This window comes from Callospermophilus lateralis, chromosome 13 (assembly GCF_048772815.1).
Source record: "Callospermophilus lateralis isolate mCalLat2 chromosome 13, mCalLat2.hap1, whole genome shotgun sequence".
NCBI classification, from domain to species: domain Eukaryota; kingdom Metazoa; phylum Chordata; class Mammalia; order Rodentia; family Sciuridae; genus Callospermophilus; species Callospermophilus lateralis.
In genome coordinates this window covers 35,665,003-35,687,826 of record NC_135317.1, presented here as the reverse complement: position 1 = coordinate 35,687,826, position 22,824 = coordinate 35,665,003, and the positions used below count along the sequence as shown (strand labels likewise).

The following is a 22,824-nucleotide window of genomic DNA, read 5'->3' as shown; positions in this document are numbered from 1 at the left end:
TCCTTAGTGTAACATTTACTGCTTCTGTGGGAGAGTATATTGTTAATAAATCACCATTACCAATTTGTTGCAGGTTTCAATGGGGTCCTTAACACATTTTAAAAATTTCTTTGAAGACTATTTCTCTTATTTAAACTGTCATGACCCTCATTCGTGGTTATCAGCTTGAAAGAATTAAAAGATGAATACTTGCTGAACTTGCAGAATTTGTGAGAAAAAGAAATTCAAGAGAGTAAGAGAGGCCAAAAAAGAATAGTGAGACCACCGTCATTTAGGTATAAAATAACTCATCTTCTATGACTATTGCTGTGTAAGTGAGAATGTTTGACATGTGTGAATATAATATGTTGTGTGTGTGTGTGTGTGTGTGTGTGTGTGTGTGTGTACTTATGTATATACTGGTTCTCTCATTGGGTTACCCACAGCCATACGTCTTGGGTGGTCATTATCATACTGAATTTGCAACTTGGGAGTAAGGTAAAAGTGATTTGCCTTCCAAAGCATTTATCTTATTAATTTTTATTTAAAAAAAAAACTGAAAGAAGCAGCCTGGTGCAGTGAAGTACCTACAACGCTAGGGAGGTTCAGGCATGAGTAACAAAGGTTCAAGGACACACCAATTTAGCAAGGCCAAAAAACGACTTAGCATGACCTTCTCTCAAAATAAAAAATAAAAAAGGCTGGGGATGTAGCTCAGTGGTAAAGCACCTACCAGTTTCAATCCCCAGTACAAAAGAAACTTTACAAATGTGTGAATAGAAATATTATCCAAGAAACTCTACAAACGTGCGAATAGAAAAAGTTTTATATATGTGTATACACTTACACACATATGTATTGCAAACATATTACAAAAGCTGATTTAAAAAATATGTTAATCATCTTTCCATCCCTATGATGAAGTACCTGACATAAAGAACTTGAAAAGAGGAAAGATCTATTTTAGCTCACAGTTTTAGAGGTTTCAGTCCATGATTGGCTGGCTGTATTGCTATGGGCCTGTGGTGAGGCAGATCATCATGGATCATGGCAGAAGAACATGAGAAAAAGATAGAGAGAAGAGAGAGGGCCAGGGGAGAGACATGGGGTTGGGGAAGGAATGGACCAGGAGCAAAATACACCCTTCCAGGGCATATCTCCATTGACATACTTCCTCCAGCTAGGTTCCACCTCTTACTATTTTTACCACTTCCCAATCATCTATTCACATTATTTATTTATCAAATGGATTAATCCACTGATGAGGTCAGAGCCATCATGATCTAAATCACTTCCTAAAAATCCCACCTCTGAACATTGCTGCATTGGATAAAAATCATTCAACACACAAGCCTCTGGAGGACATTGAGATCCAAACTCTAACAAAAACTCTTAAATAATTCTAAGGAAATGGCAGACAGAGATGGTTTTATGTTATAGAACTTCCCTGTATTAAATATGTGAAATATTAAAATTTTACCTACATAGATTTACTTAGGATCTGATTCATTTGCATGTTTGTATGTATTTTATTTTTAGGTATGACACATATAAAAGCTTCTGACATGTTAATTTTTCAATTTACTTTCTATGGTAAAAAAAATGACAAATTGAATGGTTGTTCCTTCATTATGTTCCCATAATAAATATTGTGAATAAAAAATAAGTAAATAAATAAAGTAGCAAGGTAGAAAAATCAATGTCCTAGAGAAAATAATTTTAGGAATAGAAAATCTATTGTAGTGGTGATTCTGTCATTAACTGGCTATGTGGACCCTTGGGAATTTATGTGATATCTTTCTGGGTACTTTTTCTTTACTTTGTCTTTTCAAGCCTCACTTTTCTCTCTCTCTCTCTCTCTCTCTCTCTCTCTCTCTCTCTCTCTCTCTCTCTCTATTATTTTTTACATGCATGGCAATAGTGGAATGCCTTACACTCATTATTACCCATTTACAGCACAAGTTTTCGTAACTCTGTATTGAAAGGTTTATTTCATGAGTGTTCTGCTCATCATAGGGTTATATCTAGTCTTCCTGCCCTGATGTTCCATAACCAGAGAGCCCCTTTGTCCCTGGAGTTAAAAGCCTGATCAGCACTCCCTGGGTCTACCCCAATCCCAGGGTGTAGAGTTTTCTCAGCCTTCTTTCTTTCGCTTCAGTGTTTATTTCCAGGCCATGTGTAGGCAAGCTCCCTTATCTATTTGTTGTCCCAGGAAAAGTCCCCACCATAGGTTTTTCTGTTTTGAGCCAAGTTGCTTGGGTTGGTGGACACCGCTTCCCTGTCCTTTCTTGCATGAAGCTCAAACTCTAGTTTTTCCATTCAGTAGTGAGTAATCTTTGCATTAGAGCTCATCCTGATTGTACATGTTTTTATATTGTTTGTGTGTGTGTGTGTGTGTGTGTGTGTGTGTGTGTATACCCATTTGGAAAATAAATATGTCACTAACATTTAAGTATTACAAGATGCTAAATAAAAATATAAACATCTATTTTTCCTTCAGTCATCCGAAGCCCTAGAAGCACTTAGCTTGGATTTCTATATGACAATATGTGGCTGAAAAAATGTACTTAGAATGTGCTTATCTAATTTCTCCTCCACCATTTTCTTCTTTCTTATTCCAAGGCCCCCACTGTTTTGTGTAGAGATGATGTTTAGAGTCTTTTGCATACAGGGGCACATTTGACTTATCAATTTCATGTGCTTGTGTGAGGCACTGGGTTCAATCCACAGCACTACAGAAAAATAAATAAATACAAAGTAGTTTGTTGGCAACTCTGCATTAATGTTTTTGCCTTTATGTGCTGTTTTGTTAATAACTGAAGATAGCTTGACTTTTAATATCAGATTCTGTACTGAATAACACAGAAGCCAGATATTTAAGGAAGATGAGTTAGGAAGTTAAGGGTTAAATGCAGGGAAGAATGGATAAATTAGAAAGCTTTGATTTTTCTCTGAGTTTCATTGTTGTTGTTGTTAATGTTAAGCAACTAAATGCCATATTGCTGATTAGCAAGTGACCAAAAATTGGTTTAGAATAATTCTTTTCCAGTTAAATTCCGCTAGGCATATGATTCACCCTTTGGAACAGATACTATACAATCAAGCTCTTGCTGAGATACTGTGCTGCCCATTAGATAGATAACAGGGCCCATAATGGAAACAAATGAATGTTTTGGCGAGGTTTGCTGGGCAGAGCAGAGGACAGAAGAAAATAAAATTCCATTACCTCTTATTTAAGCTCATGCTGTTATCTCCCTGTTTGAGAGGCAGACGTAAAAGCTCATGTTCTAGGGGTTGTGTTGGCCCCTGTGTCCTGGGGAATGATACTGCAGTATGCAGGAGAGTGCAGCTCTTGTTGTTGAAGCTTCTTCTTCCAAAGGCCAGGGTAGTCTGCCCTACTGTTGTTTACTCTTTTAATTATCTTTTCCTGCTTTAAATTTGTCTAGCCATTGTAACCCCTTCTGGCTTCTCTGTTTACTTTGCTCCAATATATCATTTGTAGAAAATTTATGCCAAATAATAACCTTATCTGTAACTTATAAAACAGAAAAAAAAAAATGTTTTGAGAAAGGAATTTTTGAATGCTTCTGTAAGTCAACACAGAAGCATATTTTGACTAGCAACAACACTGTCTGTGTTGTAGAATGAGTGTCATTACAAAACCAGATCTCCAAAATTTATAATTCCGATCATACAGAGGCCCAGTGAAAATTTAGCTTTGTTCTAATCATAAAGGGGAAACTCTCATAAGCATTCAAAGATAATGAAGATATGTTTCAAAGAAAGAAAAAACTTCCGTAGTGCAGTTTTTATTGATTCCTATTGGCTTCCTGGCATCTGCAGTTTAGCTGACTCAGCAGACATTTTGAGGGTGAATATAAATTTGTATGTAGAAAAGATTAATAATTGAGTTCCCCTTAATCAAACTTTTTAGATTTTTAGTACTTTCACATCGTTTTTAGCAGGGATGCACTGACTTTGGTACTTCATATCCTGGTAAATACAGAGTCCTCTGTGGAATGGATGATCATGACAATATGACACACCCCATTCTTGAACTCATTTTGCCCAATACTGGCTATAATTCTTAACAGTTTTATTGCATGCACACACACAAATACACATCTCATACACAATTGCTTCATTGATATTAGTCATGAAATGGCTCATTTTTTATATTTTTGTGTTCTTTTTAGTTGTACATGACAGTAGAATATAATTTAACTTATTTATACAGACATGGAGCACGTGTTATTTTAATTTGGCTCCCAGTCTGTGGTTACACATGATGTAGAGATTCACTGTAGTGTATTCATATCTGTATGTAGGAAAGTTATGTCAGATTTATTCCACTGTCTTTCCTATTCCTTTCCCCTATCCCTTCCTTCCATTCCTCCTTGTCTAATTTACTATACTTCTATTCTACCCCTTCCCGCCTTGTTGTACATTAGCATCCAAATATCAGCGAGACCGTTCCACCTTTGGTTTTGGGAGATTGGCTTATTTTGTTTAGTATAATAGTTTCCAGATTCATCCATTTACCAGCAAAATCATAGAGTCATTCTTTTTATGTCTGAGTAATATTTCAATCCATTTCATCTGTTGTAGGGCACCTAGGTTGGTTGCATAGCTTAGCTATTGTGAATTGAGCTACTGTAAACATGGATGTGGCTGTGCCACTTTAGTATGCTGATTTTAAGTCCTTTGGGTATACACCAAGAAGTTAAATAACTGGGTCAAATGGTCTAAGTTTTCTGAGGAATATCCATATTGATTTCCAGAGTGCTTGCACCAATTTGCAGTCCCACCAGCAATGTATGCATGAGTGTACAAAAGGGTATATTTTAAATGTGGCTTTTAATAGTTCTCCTAATTCATCCTACTAGTCTCTAATTTATACTGACATGCAAACCTACAGGCTCTTCTGCCTTGCTCCCTCAGAACTCGTCCAGATTACTTGCCACTCATGGATATTTTAAAGTAAAAAGAATACAGCCCGAGAAGACAGAGTAAGGAAGATATGAGAATGTCAGGCAGGGAGAGGCCAGAGAGCTTTTGTAGGAAACCTCTAGAGAATCCTGGTGTTGCCCATCACTGACCTTTGACAATATTAAGTATTAACTCAATGGGCAAAAAGAGTTTTTGGTTTTTTTCTCCTTTTCAAAACCTGAGATGTAATCATTTCATAAAAGGCTTGGGCAGTTTCCAGGCAAATGGAAGGAACTGAGAGCTCCTTGTGTATATTCATTTTCATATTTAATCAGGACAAAATTTGAGAGTTTTAGAAACCCTAGTCTCTTACTATTGAACTCTCTGAAATTTTAAAGAAATACATTTGAAGTCACTCATATTGCCATAAAGTGATGGTCCTTCTGCATCCTTCTCCTGATCCTCTCCATCTCTGTACACTTTGATTCTGCTCTTTAGAGCTGCTTGAGTTGCTCTCTACACACCCAAATGTTTGCCTTCTGTTGGAATGAGGTGAATGAGTCCCCTGAAGCTGGACAACACAGCATTCCTGATGAAACATACACTTTTCTTGATAATACCCTCTACCCTCCTTTTTACTTCACTGGCCTTATTAAATTCATGCAGTACCTACATATTCATCCAAAATTCAGCTTTCTGTCTCTTTTGCCTCTTTTATTACTACAGTGTAGTCCAAGCCACCCATCTCCTACCTGGACAACTATGATACACTCCTAACTAGTTTTTCTGACTCCCTTTTTCCCCTACAGTCTTGATCACAAAAAGCTAGTATTTGTTTTAAAACCTGAAGCAATTCCTTTCCTCTACTTAAACCTCTCCAAATCTTCCTGTATTTTTTTTGGAATAAAATCCTTTGCCATGGCTTGCAAGGAATACATACCCTTTATGATCCGCCCCACTATCTCCTACCTTTTTTAACATTCTTGATGACTACTTTTGCCCCAGCCATGGAAATGACATTTTAATTCCCAAAGCACACCAAAAGCAATTCAGACAAGCCCTTCACATGTGCTGGTGCCTCTACCCAGAGTGGTTCCCTGAGTAACCACAAGGCAGACTCTTACTTCTCTTGAGTTTCTTCTGGAAAGTCACCTTATCAGAGAGACCCTTAGTGACTGTCCTTTCCAACAAAGACTCCCATCCTTAACTCTCCACCCAGTTGACTTCATGTTACTAAGCACCTTCTCACTCTATTTTTTTTTTATAATTACTTGTTTTAATATTTACTTTATCCTGGAACTTTCTGAAAGCAAGATCTTTGTTTTATTCTCTGCTATAACTACAGTGTCCAAAATAAGGATATCTGTTGAATTAATATCTGATGAATGAATGAATTTCTCCTATTTCATCAAACAGCATGAACAGCATATATGTCTTTTGGGGGGAAATAATTTGTATGTAGTCGATATTATTCTCATTTTTTCTACTCTGTACTCTCATATTAAGACTCAGAATTCAGACCTTTAAATATTAGAGGAGAGCGGTGTGTCAGAATTGGTATTCAGAAGTCATTGGCTCATAAACATGTAAATTTTCAAAACTGATAGCAATTTAGAATGCATCCCTTAACTACAAATGATGGTTTCTACCTATTTCTGCCCTTTTTATAAATGGGCAGAATATCTTTCCCTTATAGTTTTTTGTTTGGATCATTGTTTACAATTTACTTATTGAAACTTCAAAACATCAAAATCATTCAGTAGAGGGAAATAACAGTTTGAGGATTAAAAGAGTCCTTACAGTTGTCTACAATGATCTTCCTAGAGGGCTGGCCAATTCATCAGATAATTTTCAGTGATAGAACACTAAGTACATCTTAAGGCTATCAAATTGGGTTTTGAATGGATTTTCCTCATGTTAAATAAATCTTCATCTAGTTTACTTATACATATCATTTTTAGCTTTTGTAATTCACAGACCAAAGAATAAACTAGATGATAAAACAAATGTGGAAAAATATGGGGGTGGGTATAGAAAATGAAACTTTTCCACTGGAACATTCCTATCTTTCTAGTTTCATTGCACGTAGAGAGAGATTTATCTGACTCCAAGAAAACTAGGAGGAGGAATGCCACATCAACTTATGCAGAAACACCCACAGGAACTTGTTGCTACTTGATCTTTAGCAAAGAATGTATTGATCAGTATTGCTATGTAACAACTCATCCTCCCATGTAGCGGCTTACCCCAACTTCATTTCTTATTTCCCATAAGATACCTATGGATTAGGTTGGTAGTTACACTGATCTTTACTGGACCCTTGAGTGCCAGCCGTTAACTGGTGGATATTCTGGGAGCTGACTGGTCAAAGGTGCTCCCTATTGGAAAGAAAGGTTTCTTTCCTGTGTCTCTCCCATGCATTCAGCAGAGCAGCAGGGTACCTTCCCTAGCTGTGGCAAGTTTCCAAGAGAGGAAATAGAAATTTGCAAGCACTTTTCAAGCTTCTTTTTTGCTTCATGTTTGTGGTCGTCTTCTTTTGCCATATGACTGAGCATCGAGTCAGAGGGAGAGAACATTGCAAAGTTAGAATAGAGTCTGAATTGAGGCCATCCTTATAATCAATCCACCCCAGAATAAAAGCACTGGAGAATTGGGTTGGACGTGGAGACTAAATACAAAGGAAGGGGGTGAAAGGAAGGAAAGGGAGGGAGAAAACAAAATCAGAATGAAGGATGAAGAGAGGTAAAAAGGTGGAATGCCTAATCTGAAGGGAGGACACAGCGCTGGGAAGGTTACAGGAGCAAAGAAATAGGATCTGAAAAATAAGGTCTGGGGTAAACACATGGCATTCATAACAGCATAATAGTGTTTTTCAAGTGATACTAATGTAAGCCCAAATTCTGTTATGAAAATTGGATAAAAGGAAATACAATATATTATTGCAGAGTAATCTGGTAAAGTATTCTGTAACTTGCAAAGGAAAACTACAGTTGTAGTGTTGAGAATGAAAGTCAGTGATAAATACCAGTAACAAAGCTTTCATACTTGCTTCTGAGCAGGCATTCAGGAACAATATCCTAACCATTGAATGACTTTGTTTTATTAGGATGAGTAAAATATAACTTGGGATTTTTTTTATGTATGCCTTTCTATCCTTTTGTCTTTTCTTCCTTAAATGAGAGTCTGACTTATAAATATAAGTTAGATTTATATCAGCACTTCTGAATCTGTAACAATCTAATACCTCTGTTCATCAGTTTTCTGTTACTGTAACAAAATATCTGAGATAATCAACTTATAAAAAATAGGTTTATTTTGCAACACAATTTGGAGTTTCCAGTCCAAGATAAGATGGACTCATTGCTTTGGGCCTCTAATAGGAATGCCAGATGGCAATGGGGAGGAGCATGTGGTACAGCCAGATTACCTAGCTCATTATTGAGGATGTAAAAGGGAAGAAGAGTCAGAGTCCCACAATTTCCTTGGATGGAAGGCACCAAATGACCTGAGGATCTCCATTAGGCCCTAGGTCCTAAAGGTTTTAACACCTCTCAATATTGTCACCCTGGAAACCCAGCCTTTAACACATGGACTTTGGGTGGATGTTCCTTATCCAAACTATAGGAATAACCATTAAGAGGGAGAGTACATCTATTAAGGTTGAGTGTGGTTTAGTAAGCGACTACATAAAGTATACCAGGCTTTGGTTTAGCAGATGGACTTTTAGGGACATAAATCTTTGGTTGATTTTGTTTTGTGTGTTTCTGTTGTGCAAATATCAGAATATTTCTGGATGTTGATTAAAACTGGGATACTGAGATGAAATTTATAATACTTTACCATTTTTAAAGAGAGGACTGAAATAGTACAAACAGGGAAAATATCATTTCCCATTAATTTATTGCAAAATAATTCCACATGTTTCATAAGCAGTAAAATTTCCTCTTAATTTGTCAAATCTAACAAAATAGCCCTTTTGCAATTTCATGATATCACCGGGTGAAATAAGCAATGTGGTCTTTATTATATCTGTCTTCCAACTCAGCTCCCTTCCTTCCTGGTGCTATGCTGTTGATGATGGCTTGTAGGACTATGGCTGATCAAACATGTTCTTGGATGAATTACCCACAGATGGCCCACAATCTGCTTTTGCAACATAAAAAAAAAATGGTGCATTTATTCTTCAAATTTTCTCTCTTGTCCGTTTACTTATTGAAGATGGTTTTATTACCATTTTTATTTCTGGAAAACTGGTAGTAAAGAGAGTAACCCTATTTTCAGTGGAATCTTCTCTTCGTCTAGAAAAATAGGCCCCACAAGGGTGTATCATTTATTAACTGTTGCATCATTTTTGGTATATGATCAATGTTTCCTAACTTTTCAAATGAGGTGTATGTCATATTCAGACTTTTGGTTCTTTTAATGATTCAAATTTAGGTAATGTGACCTTGAGATGTCTCACTTAGTTTTTCCTAAATTTTTCAACAAGACTGGAGAAACTCAACATCCATCAACATTCACTAAACTTAACCATTTAAATCAATAATGTATCATATGGAACTTCTATAATACGTTAATCAATGATGATATTCTTTAGTATATATTCAGTAGTATACTTACATCATTTGTTCTAGGTTTTATGTCTAGAACTCCACATGTAAACAAGATCTTAGTTTAAACTACATGAAAATAAACATGAAATAAAATCAATTAGGAAAACAATTAGTAAGAGAAGAATCTCTATTCTTGACATTATAGCCAACACTTTCATGGTGTAACTCTTTGTGTGGTAAGTTTGTAACATGGAGAATCAGTTAAATTGGTTGAAAATCTATGGCTTTCCATCTCAAGCAGCCATCTCTAGGTCTAGGAGCTCTCTTGTCTCTAACTCATCAAATAGCTCTAAATTGATGTTACCTTGAGGCATTATTTATTTGTCTTCTGTATTTCCTGCTCCTCCTCTACTCCCTCATCTCTGTCACCTGATTTTGTGCGTGGAGCAAGATGATCCCACTCCAAATACCTAAAGGAAATTCAGGTCTAACACAAGTAATCTGCTTTTTCTTTTCCAGATTCCTGTCTTGGTCACACAGATAAGTTCAACCAATCATCCCGTGAAAGTGGGGCTGTCTGACGCTTTTGTCGTTGTCCACAGGATCCAACAAATCCCCAGTATGTAGAAGAAGGGTAATTGCAAAGTGTGAGCCTTCTGTGAGGGTAAATTTTAAGAAAATTGATCTCAGGCAGATGTAACTGGACCAAAAAAAAAAAAAATCACTTAGCTAATTGCTGCTTGTTAATTGTACTGTGTAGTTTATAACTCCTATTGGGGTTGGCTATCTCCATTACCCTTGAACTAATAAATATAGGTGAGTAGGAATTGAATAGCTCAGGCAAGAATGGGCACTTTTGGATTCTTTGAGAAAGTTGGCTGGGTTGAGCAGAGATAGTTCTTTTATCAACTAATAAGAACTATAACAGTGATAGATTATTTGACTGATAGGTCTATGATTTTTCATGTTTATTTATTTATTTAAAATAAGTTGATGAGAAGAAAATCAACTTTGGGCTATTCTTTATTTAACTAGTTTAAGACTGTTTGAGAGACTAAAGGAAAATGAAATAATAGGTATAAATTTAAGTAAATGAAAGTTTGAGTGAAGTTAGACCTACCAGAAAAGACATGTGACGTGTGTCCCCCCCCCCTCTTAAATCATTCTTACCTATCTAGTCTAGTTTATATGTTGTAGAATTAAAATATATGTGTTATTTTGGGCAACTGTTCATGTTAGAAAATGTTGCTTGGTGTCCAGATCTGTGGTAGAGAAAATTCTCTTCATGTAGGACACCCTGAGTTCATCCCCAACACCAAAAGGGAGGGAGGGATGAAGGGAGGAAAGAAGAAAGGAAGGAAAATGTCAAAATGTGAACTGCATTTCGTAGCTGTTCTGACTGTGTAAATAGCTCTTTTGAAACCATCTCAGTTTTTTCAACCTCTTTTACTTCCAGAACAGTCCTGAAGAATGCTCAGGGTGTTAGTACTGGGATTTTTGTTTATTTGGGTCCTAAATGTGCTTATTTAAAAGCAACAGGCAATAAAATATATCTCAAGATTAGATCATTTATTTCCCTTTTGTTCAAAAGATCTTTTCTTCTTTTATTTCATTATAGCCGTAGACTCAATTTATCACATGCGTATGCTGTTCGGTCTTGACTTGAGCTGATTCTGCTTAATTATGTCATCTCTCAAACACAGAAAGTAAATGGGGTGGAAACTAGACTTTTCAGAGCTATGGATTGCTGGAAATGTTATAAGGGCTATCTAAGTTAAGAATGGCCTTCAGATATGAACGTGCATCTTCTGTGGGGTCTCCCCTTGTTAGCTTAGAATTTGTGGGAGGTAATATCCAAGGGAATTGTTAAATTGAGGCAGATTTTCCAGAAACTAAATTGCATGGAGTACAAAGCAAGGATATATTAGTATGTGCAGGCAACATAAAGGCATCCTGACAGAGCTCTTAAATAAGAGGCTGAGCCCTGGGAGAGCCAAGGTTGGCTTCTGTTTGGGGAGGAGTGTTCTCACATTCTTCCATTCAGAGGTGTTAAATCAAGCATGACTTGAGTCAATTATTGCACAAGAGAAAGGAAACACTAGTTTTAGTTTATTTGTTGGTTCTTTCTACGCTGGGAAGAATTTTATTTGTAGCTTGCTCAGAAAGTATTTTATTCCACATTGCTATCTTGATGTATTGTTGTTGAGAGAGGGGGAAAGAAACAGCAAAGTACAAGAGAATTTTTAACAAATATATTTTAATATGGAAATTTTATTTATGTTCTCTAGGATAAAACTGTACTTAGAAGTCAAGGTTTCAAAATGCAAATTTTGGATGCTTTGTTTTGCTGTAAAAGGATAACTGTGAAATTTTAGGGGAAAAAGATATCTTCCCAAATGTAAATTTTATCATATGAATTGGCAAAATTCATATGAATTTTGATACTAGATTATGTCTAACATTCAGGACTCAGCATTCAACTTAAAAGATTACTGAGACTTGAGTTCAGAGAAAATCTTCTCTCAGATATTTTTGTTTGCTTAGGATGGAATTCACATTTCCTATTGACCTTACTATTCAATCCTGAGAAAATTAGCCAAGAAGGAAAGGAAATTCTGAGTCTCTGATGCTCCCCTCTCTGCCATTAGATGAGACCATATTGAATCAAGAAAATTAGAATTGATGTGTTCTACTTAAAATTCACTTCAGGAACAGAAAATTTTAATCTCCCTAAAAATCTGTTCCCACTTCAAAAAGTGCAACAGTGTCTGTTATATAAGCTTCTGTGTAAGAGGAGAAATATATTGCATTGAATTCTCAGCTAAAAAGAAAAAAAAAATTTATTTATGCCAGAAATTTGGATAACCCCAGGTTGGTATAATACAAGTTATTATTTTTACTTGAGAAATAAGATGACTAGATATCTGTATGTTCTTATTTGTACAATTAGAATTTAAGGAAATATTTAAGTTCTTTTCAACATTCTGTTCACATTATTTCACAACTGTTGCTATTACAAGTAGCCCTTGCAGGGAATTTAAATATTTTTATTTTTGTTATGAATTTTTCTTTTTCTTTCCCTGAGTGGATTTAGGGACCAGTAGGTCATTATGCAAGTAATGGGCAATCTCATTTCTTCTGTATTCCAAGAAGCATTGCATTGGATCTGATTCTCATAAGATCAACTTTCTGTCCTTTTAACTATTTTAGTTACATGGGGTATAGAACCCAGGATTTTGATACAACCAAGCCATGACAGCATGAAAATGTGGGTCACAGCATTGAGACTAATTTTTCTCAATGGAATCATCATTACTATACTATTCTTATCAGATTTGGTGAAGATTTGATCAAGCAGTCAATAAGCTGTAAATGTTTTTATTTATTTATAACTAAGCTTTATCCCCACCCATCATCATCATCAACAACAGCAAAAACTTCATTTTTTTCTCTTTAGTTTTTAATGGCTTCCAAGCTGGGTGCCATTGAGCATGCAGGAAATCCCCACTTGGGAGGCTGAGGCAGGAGGATCATGAGTTCCATGCCAGCCGCAGCAACTTAGCAAGCTGCTAAGCAACTCAATGAGACCCTGTCTCTAAATAAAATACAAAAAAGGGCTGGGGATGTGGCTCAGTGGTTAATTGACCCTAAGTTCAATTCCCAGTACAGGGAAAAAAAAAAAAAAAAACTTCTAAATTATGAATTGTTTCAGTTAACTTTTTGAGCATAATTAATTAAAGTGGCTGGTTTTCTATCCAATAAGTTCATGAGTTTTTAGTAAACTGATAAATAGTTCCAAAGTTATAAGGAAAATTATTCACTATTTTCTCTTCCCCCAAAATTAAAAGGCATATGGTAAAATCAATATCTATAATTAAAAAATCAAATGAAAGATAAAATGTATAAGGGGTCTCGTAATGTGAATATTGGTCATGAGGCCCTGAATTTATTATTTAATTCCTACAACTCTCTTTATATGTATAATGAGCATCTTGGAACCTAATACAGTGTGTATTGAGTTTGCAGCAACTGACACAAAGTAATCAGTGTGCTTGGAAGTGGTGAGCAGTGCTCTTTCCCCCATTATCAGCATCACTTTAGGTGACAGTAATAATGACAGATGTCATCACTCAGCCTGGGTGCCCTTTGGAGTGGGCCCACAGGGAATTTCCAAAAAAATCACTTGGACTCAGTGTCAAGAGGAACTCTCAGTTGGTCTGACTATGACATTGTGTAGGTTTTTTTTTTTTTTTTTTTTCTGTCTCCTTGTAACTTTATTATGTTTCTGCAGTGTGGTCTTGTGCCTCTAAATCACTTTCTGTTTTTCATAAAATATTTCTGTGATACTTTAGGGACAGAAAAAAATCCCAGAAATCAGTTGTTTCAGTCTCTACAGAAACATATAGAAAAAGAGTCTCCATGTAATGCCTTCAGTTATTCATTTCAGAAATATGAATATAAATGTATATTTAATACCATTAGAAGCACAGTGCATTTGAATGCAGGGGAATTTAAAAATAATGGAAAACATAAAGAAGAAAAAAAGAAGATCTACTAAAAAAGAGTTAACAATTAATATTTTCATGTATCTGTGTCTTGTTTTTCATTTACAGTATTCATGCACACAAAGAAAAGTGGAATTAAGCTATAAATATTTTTGTAGCCTGTTTTTCCCTTAAAACATACAACACTTTTTTTCTACACTGTTAAATATTTGTCTAAAATATATTTTGGGGAGGGTACCAAGGATCGAACTCAGGGGCAGTTGACCACTGAGCCACATCCCCAGCCCTATTTTGTATTTTATTTAGAGACAGGGTCTCACTCAGTTGCTTAGTGCCTCGTTATTGCTGAGGCTGACTTTGAACTTGTGATCCTCCTGCCTCAACTTCTGGAGCCACTGGGATTACAGGTGTGAGCCACTGTGCCTGACTATTTGTATAAAATATTAATAGCTACAACAAATCCTTTTATTTCATAATATATGTAAACTTTTCCTTCACTAATTGGTCTATATATTATTTCTCATAATAATTTAACAATGCTGAACATTCTTGTTTATAAATTTTTACATGTATATGATTCTTAAAAAAGAATTTGTAGATGTTTAGTGCTGATAGTGTTTTGTGTGTATTTGACAAACTGTTTTAAGTAAATGTACCGATAGCCTCTCCTATGAGCATTATATTAAATACCCCTTTTCAGATACTATCATTTTTTAAACTTTGAAAATTTGATAAGCAGAACTTAGTATTGCATTGTTGCTCTAATTGTCTTTTGATTGCCAGAAACTTTTAATATTTTCATATAGTCATAGGTCATTTATACTTTTCATAAAGTTTGTTAAATAGCCTTAAGAAATTCCTTCTCAGTCTCAGCTTATGTCCTTTCAAATCCTTTTGCGCATACTGCAGAGTTCTTTCCGGATACAAGCATGATTCTTCCTAGTACCACTTAGGTTTGTTTGTTTCTCTGTCCTTCATTTTAGTATTTTGAATTCTAACCTCTAGGTGCTGGGTGAACTTCCACATCATATCGCCATGATTTCTCTATGCTCTGAGCTTAATGAGCATAGCATTTCCAGCAAGAAACCCTTAAAATCTATGCCATGTGGTTCTTCCATTTGAAAAATTTAAGGCTGTGTTATTTTAGTAGTGAGAAAGTGGCTGTAACACATACTTGCAGAATTCTAACAATAGAAACCAAGAGGGATAGTAAGTGACCTAACTTGAATGGCTCTACTACAAGTCATAGTAGTAACTGTTTCTGAATCCCTGAGAATACTCCACTTTATTCTGCTCACCTGCACTTGGTATTTTCTTAACGACAAGTCCTTTCTCATTAGCATCTGCTCCTTTAAACTTATTGACATTGTTCCTGCTACACCATGCCTTTGCTTTCTAGGTTATTATTTCACACTCTCCATGAACAATTTCTGAAATAGAACTGACAATTAACTTGCAGAGCAAATATATTTGACAATTTCTTAAAGGATCATTGAACTCTCAGGAATGTTTGTATATAATTTGGCACATGTGGATTTATTTTACAGAGCTTACGGACCATGTGATGATTTTTCAAATAAGTTGACCAAAATTATTTAGGGTGTCAATAAAATAACATTACTAAACAAGAAAAAAGAGTTTTGGTTATTAATATACAAAATATTTTAAGCTTGAATTCTTAAAGAAATAATAGCATAGATCAATGTGCTCTTCCAAAGATTTTCCTGTGCTTCTGATAGTGTTTTGAATCTGACCCTTTTAGCAGGATCTAGATGGATACTGTGCACTTGCAGTGTGGCTAGCAAGTCTGAGAATTTGAATTTTTGTTTTTATTAAATTGGGTGTAATTAATTACATTTACATTAAATAGCCCATATGTCTTCCATCAATAGACCATAAACAAATATTTAAATAAAATAATTACTTGTTGAATTTCAAGTATGATAGCTACCGGTAACATTCCTTCTTTATCCTTTGCTTTTTATAAAGCCTTACAATATTAAATATGATTAAGTGGCAAATTTTTGAACTATAACCATTATGCCTGATATTCCCTGTAGATATTCCCTGTAATTATTTAGCAAGTACAATTTTTTAACATGTGATCAAAACTATGGAAAACAGACAATCATGGAGAAACTTAAAAGTTTTTTTTCTTTCATAATATTTTATAGAATCCATTTCAAGCCCTTTCAGATGTACTGAGTCTCATTTGCTTTTTTCAAAGTTATCAGGCTTTTCATTCATTTGAGGCCAGATCAATCCATAAATCTTCAGTAAGTTGTCTCATCCTACCTTTGCTCTCCTTCAAATAGAAAGCCCTTCAAAATTATTCATTCTGCAGAAGATAAAATTGCTTCCCTTTACGGCACCATTTCATTAGGTTAGACGCTTCTCAAGTATTTACGAGATCATGAAAACTCCAAAAAGCGAGAATAAATGGAAACCATGATATTTGGGGGAAAGAAATAGCCTCTGATGAATAACATTTTGCAAAGTGATATCTTATTATTTTAATTCATACATTTCTAACATATTCCATATATTCACCCTGACTTGATTATGATGGAGAAGTAAAAGTTTCAAAATTTGGGGGACATTAGAAATCACTGATCAATCAATTTTAACACATTTGAGAATTTTTCTGAGTTTCTATGAATTGAAAAGATTTCTTTCCATAACTTGTAGGCAAGCTGTTTCCTTTAATAAAATTTATTTATTTATTTATGCATTAATTCATTCATATTTCATTCATACTGCATTCTGAGAGGAAAAAAAATTATCAATTTAAAGTCGTCATACAATTGATTTATTAAATTTGAATTATGTTATTTCTAATATAAAATCTTAAATTCACAAAAAGTATCTTAATACATTATTAAAATTTCAAGGCTTTGAAATATTCATTTAATAAATGTGTATTTATTGGTTATTTATAAGGACAGGATTAATTAGTATAAAAAGAAAAGTCCAATTTAATGTGCTTCTATTTTATTCAAAACAGTGAATAAAAAGTTTCTTGCAGAACTCCACTCTGCAGTTGCTTTACTCTGAAAAGGTACAGGAAATAATCCCAGGCAATACTCAAAAGCAATCTAAAAGTCAAATTTTTCTACGCAGCCTCATCTCCCTGTTTATTTTAAATTACAACTTCATATGTTAGATTTTCTACTTTTCTCTTTCATATTTGCTTTTGAATTTATGTTTTTCCTCACCTTAATTATTTATTACTTTCCCCCTATTACATAAGAAGTAATTCTGTTTTAACTTACAGTTTCCTACCACACAGAGACTATTTCTATTTTTAATTAATATTCATTTTACACATTTATAAATATGCCTACACATTAACTTTTCCAGTTGAATTTTGCTACAGGATGTTTTGGTTGTTAAAAATATAGGTTGTTTTTTTTTTTCTTTTTCACATGAGGACCAAAAAAATTTAGTGACTTAGCACTAAATGTTATGTGTTTGAGTATGTGTGTATGTGTGTGTGTGTGTGTGTGTGTGTGTGTGTGTGTGTGAAAGAGAGAGAGAGATAGAGAGAGAAAGAAATTTTATTTTAAGATGAAGAAATCTTATATTTTTATCAAATTTCATTCAATGAAGTGACAATCTTTTTATTTTTGGAAGAAAAATATATTTAATAACATGAATTTTAATGACATGAGATTCAATGACACTGCAAATGTATTAACAATATCTCATAAGTCTCAGGAGCAAGGAGGCACCTAGGAGGTACCTGTTCATCCAGGCAGCTTGGGAAAATGGAACCATGATGTTAGTCACAGGTCTGCAGTCCTTGTGCCACAGTGGCCCAGTGTGACAATGTGTCCTGGTTTTGGCTTTCTTTTGGGGGGCAAAGTGATTTTTGAAGGAAGTCAGAAATTGCAACTGGTTCAAACCATTATTCACATATATGTGGAAGGAAATGTGAGGATCATTCAAGATCATATCTCTGAGGCTGGGAATGTGTGTGTGGTGGTACATGCCTATAATCCTGACAGCTCAGGAGGCTGAAGCAGGAGGATCACAAGTTCAAAGCCAGTCTCAGTAATTTAGCAAGTCCACAAGCAACTCATTGAGACTCTGTTCCTAAATAAAATATAAAAAAGGGTTGGGGATATGGTTGAGTGGTTAAGGCCACTGGGTTCAATCCCACACACGAAAAAATAAAATAAAATAAAATAAAAGATCATATCTCTAATTTCCTTCAGACATGCTCAAGAAACTTATGACATCTGGACATTGAGGTTTCAGTAATGTCCTGAAACTTTGTAAGCAATGAGGGAATGAGAGGAAAACCAAAGAAGTTTTCATTAGCACTTCATGGTAACTTAAGGTTTATGTAGTTTTATCTAATGCTTAATCACATTATTATTTAATAGAATTAGAACTACCAAGGGAATTGAGAATAAAGGTTGAAGCTAATGCCTTTTTTATTTGTATGTATTTTATTTAACAATTCCAACTAGCTAATTCTGTTATTGCATTGTGTTTTCGTGTGAGAGATTGTAACTGCTATGAGTGTCCTTTTAATCTCAAGAGTCTCTTTTTTTCCTGAGCTTCATGCTGAGAATGAACCTTGTAGCTAAGCAATACACACTACTTATATTAAAGAGTACTCAATAATTGGTGCTGTGAGTTGGACTCAATTTGAACTAAAAAAGAAATAAGATATAATCCTATGGAGCCAACCATTAAGCATTAGTAACACAAATAAAGGAATATTAGCAAATTATTTATGAGATAATTCAGACAATATTTTTATAATGTTTATGTAAATGTAAGTATAGGCAATTTAGGAAATCACTCAGATCTTCTTTGTGTGAATGTTAGCTTTTTAGAAAGGCAAATAAACTAGATCACGGCTTATTATGCCATAGGATATTCATTAGTCTGTGTTCATTTCAGTCAAGATAGATATAAATTGGAGAGGATTGTTGGTGTTTTCATATGATAAATCTGTGTCTCTCCTGCTGATAAGTGATCTGACTTTCTCAAACATTCAATTCAGTATTTGCACTTCAAATCATATCACCTTAAGAGATCAATCACTGATGTCTGTTTTCTGTATGTATTAAACCAGTCAGATTGAATTTGATTTTTTTACTTTAAGAACCTCTGATTGATGAGTAATGTACTTAATCTTGGTTTTGTAAGACACTAGTTGAAGTTGTATTTCCACCACTAAGACTAAAAGTTTGGTGTTACTTTTTTTGGCTTATTTTTTGAAGAATGCACTTGAGCTAAATCCATTTCTGGAATCCAATGAAAGCTCCTCACATTGGCAGGGCCGACCAGTAATTCCTAATGACTTGTTTTTGACAGAGGTGTCTCTGAAATTCTGCAGAAATGACCATTTGGAAACTGTCATTGATTGGCAGGTCATCAAACAAAAATCATTCTCATTAATTTTGATTTTGTTAAATTAATCTCCTCCTAATAGTTGGAATATCCAAACAGGTAATAGAATTAGCATAGAAAGATTCCTCTTTCCCTTACTTCCTATGCCTGATCAATAATTAACTCCCAGCAGTTTTCCAGTCACAGTCAGTAGCTGAGTTGTTGTTTTTTTTTTTTAACTATAGAACATAAGTACTTTATTGCAATAGGGAAGCATTCACCTCTTCCCTCAGTTCCTGCAGAGAAGAAGAAATGATACATGTGGGTGTCTTATATCATGTAAATAAGGGTAGTCCTTTCCAAAGTGCACTACTTACTTTTGAAATTTTCACATTGCATTTTTTCCCACTTCTTTACTATATGCAGTGTTTCATGCAGGTATGGCCATTAATAGTGGATCAGGTAGCTATAACCCCCTCCTGACTGGGAGGATTCTAAGTTCCTAGTATTCTTTCTATTGTTTCTTCCAGTGAAATCCCAGGTTTTAAAGATTTTGTATATCAAATTGCATATATTGGTTAATGACTATTTTCTTTTATTATCAAAGTAGTTGAAGTTTTTAAAATATAATACAAAATAAATGGAATACTGTTTTCTTAAGCATCAATTAATATCATAAACTCTGCAAGACTTTTTAGCAGGAAAACTCAAGAACACCCATCCTAGTATTTGATGGAAAAAACATATTATTTATCTGAGAACTTCTGAGAACTCAATTGCTTAGCAAAATACTTGGGAAAGCAATATATTAGGAACTCATCCTATTTAGACAAAAGCAGGAAATAAGCAATCATTTTATTTGCCTTAAAACTTCTTTTTTTTTTTTAAGATACCAAGGTTCATATGCCTCAAGGAACCTTATGTAATGAAACCAGCATTTTCTCTAATTTTTGATGTAGTGTATCCTTTGAAAAATGTATATGGTACTTTTAAGTTATATTTTAAAAAAATAGTTGGATTAGAATTTTTAACCTGTTTTCTAGTCTGATAACCTAAACATATTTTCAGTGAGTGGCTCTAGAACAAGTTTCAGCCTTGAAAAATCTATTTTCTTTACCGTCCTTCTTTCTCTTCTGGAGTAGAATTTCGTGGTAAATAATGAGTAATGGATGAAAGGATATCAGTGGAGAAAGTAGAGATATATGATAGCTATAAGAAACCATTTGGCCTCCTTCTGCAACCTCCTGGATGCATCAGTATTTTTCTTTTTCTGGACACGTTTACTAAAAGGCAGCTCACTCTCTTATGGGCCATTCTGCTCTGTATCTTAGAGGAGATCATCATGGGGTCCTAATGACTTCAATGCAAATTTAATTTCCTCTGAGATGAGAATGGTGACAAATATCTAGAAGCTTGATTCTAGAGCCTTAGTGTGATTTTTTAAAAATATTTATTTTTTAGTAGTAGTCGAACACAATATCTTTATTTTATTTTATTTTTATGTGGTGCTGAGGATCGAACCCAGGGCCTCACACGTGCTAGGCGAGCACTCTACTGCTGAGCCACAACCCCAGCCCCCTGAGTGTGATTTTTGTGTATTTAGATCTATAGAAAGTTAGATAATTATATGCAGTATATAACCAGCACAAATTTTGGTTGCCACATTGGAGTTAGACAAAAATTATATCTGACATTTAAGTGTTCGTTCTTATTCACTGTAAAATATGTTTGCTTATATTTATCTGATTTCTAATTATTAAGGTTATTGCCAAGATTTCCATTTTACTTCTTCCTCAGGGAGTTTGATGGATTTGTTGATAAATAAACTTCATGAAATATAATTCCTTATATAAGCTATATATTAATTATGTATTAATTATGTATGCTATATGTTAATATACAATAATACCAATTTTTAAAATTATTTTTCTTTTTTCCTCAAACTTTATCTAGGCATATCTGCCAAGTAAAAATTCTGTATTTTAGACATACAAAACAATGATTTTGCTATAGATACACATTATAAATTGATTATTACAATTATTCTAATCAACACATCTGTCTCTTCACATTGTCACAACTTGTACATGGTGGGTGAGGACACTTAAAATGTATATATTATTAAATTTCACACATAATAAAGTGCTATTAACTGTAGCCAGCATGCTACATAAAATTGGTTTAAACTCTGTTTTTACTTTTATCAAAGGATTTTATTTGAGACTGTTAAAGCAGTCACATTGGTATTCTGGTATTCACTTTAAATTGTGAAAAATTTTAACTATTACCCATCCCTAAAAAGTTCACTTCAGCTCTAGTTTGAGAGACATGGTGTCATCATCTTGCCTTCCTGTGTCAAATATTTTCAACACATATAAACCTATAAAGAAGAGATCTGTAATATCCTGAGTGATAATGAGTTGGAGGCCTGCTAGCTAAATGAGAGGTCCAAACCCTAATCAGCCTTTACAACTTCACTGATAACAATACTTCTGGTAACTAGACACAAGGTTTTTAATATTTTTAGTTTTTTTAATAATCGATTACTTTGTAGGATGAAGCTTTATTTTGAATCTTCATCAAAAGTGTCTAATTCTACATCCAATATTAAAATGCTCCTTTTTTAAGTGGGGAAATTTTAAAGGTTGATTTTGTTTCCATTTTTATTCTTATAGATGTTCGAAGAAGAACAATTTATGAATACCACCGAGTAGAGCTACAAATGTCAAAAATTACCAATATTTCCGCTGTGGAGATGACCCCATTACCGAGTAAGTTAATGTGTGAGCACAGTTAGTTGGGAAAATGATTTTGCAAGCCTGATGATCCAGTCTATTCAGTAATTATAGTTATTATATTAATTATATAATTGTCTTTGGCATGCCTGCTTATTTTGATCCTGAATATGTATAGGGATAGATGATGATTTTTATTTGGTTCAAGCAGACTCCCCCCCAATACCCTGCTCCCCCTGCCTCCCACAGTTAGTCCTGATGAGTCTCTCCTCCTATTTCCTAGCATGTCTTCAGTTTAATGGCTGTGGCCCCTGTGTATCCTCTCAGATCGGCTTCAACTGCAGTTGGTGTAGTAAACTTCAAAGGTAAAAAATAATACAATGAATCCTAAAAATTTACAGACTGTTGCCTCTTCTCTCCCATTGAACTTTAAAGGTATGTCAAGTGTGTAAATTATACATACACTAACAAGTGTATATATGTAAAAATATATATATGCCATGACCAAAATGCTAGAAGAAGAAGAAGAGCTCAGAAGAGAAGATTTTAGAATATCCCAATGTCTGAGAGCTCAAAATGACTAATAACCTTCATAGTTATAGTTATTGTAGTTGTAATATTTTTCTGGAATACATTTATAATTTTGTATAGATTTAACATACATGATGACGTAGTTGCTGAATCTATAAATGATGATTTGTGTCCATATACTAAAGAAAGCATGATCTGAGATACTTTTCCCAGAGCAAAGATGAATTACTATAATCACCACTTGCA

At 34.4% G+C, this 22,824-nt stretch overlaps 1 protein-coding gene across 2 annotated transcripts in view; it reads left to right on the top strand.

Moving 5' to 3' along the window:
• Plxdc2 (plexin domain containing 2) overlaps positions 1-22,824 on the top strand; it is a 410,148-nt gene that overhangs the window by 299,610 nt on the left and 87,714 nt on the right. For both annotated transcript variants that reach the window (XM_076831619.1, XM_076831618.1), the window contains 3 exons: positions 9,981-10,080; positions 21,988-22,083; positions 22,331-22,412. In XM_076831619.1, coding sequence (XP_076687734.1) covers positions 9,981-10,080; positions 21,988-22,083; positions 22,331-22,412 — 278 coding nt within the window. The remainder of the gene's footprint in view (positions 1-9,980; positions 10,081-21,987; positions 22,084-22,330; positions 22,413-22,824) is intronic.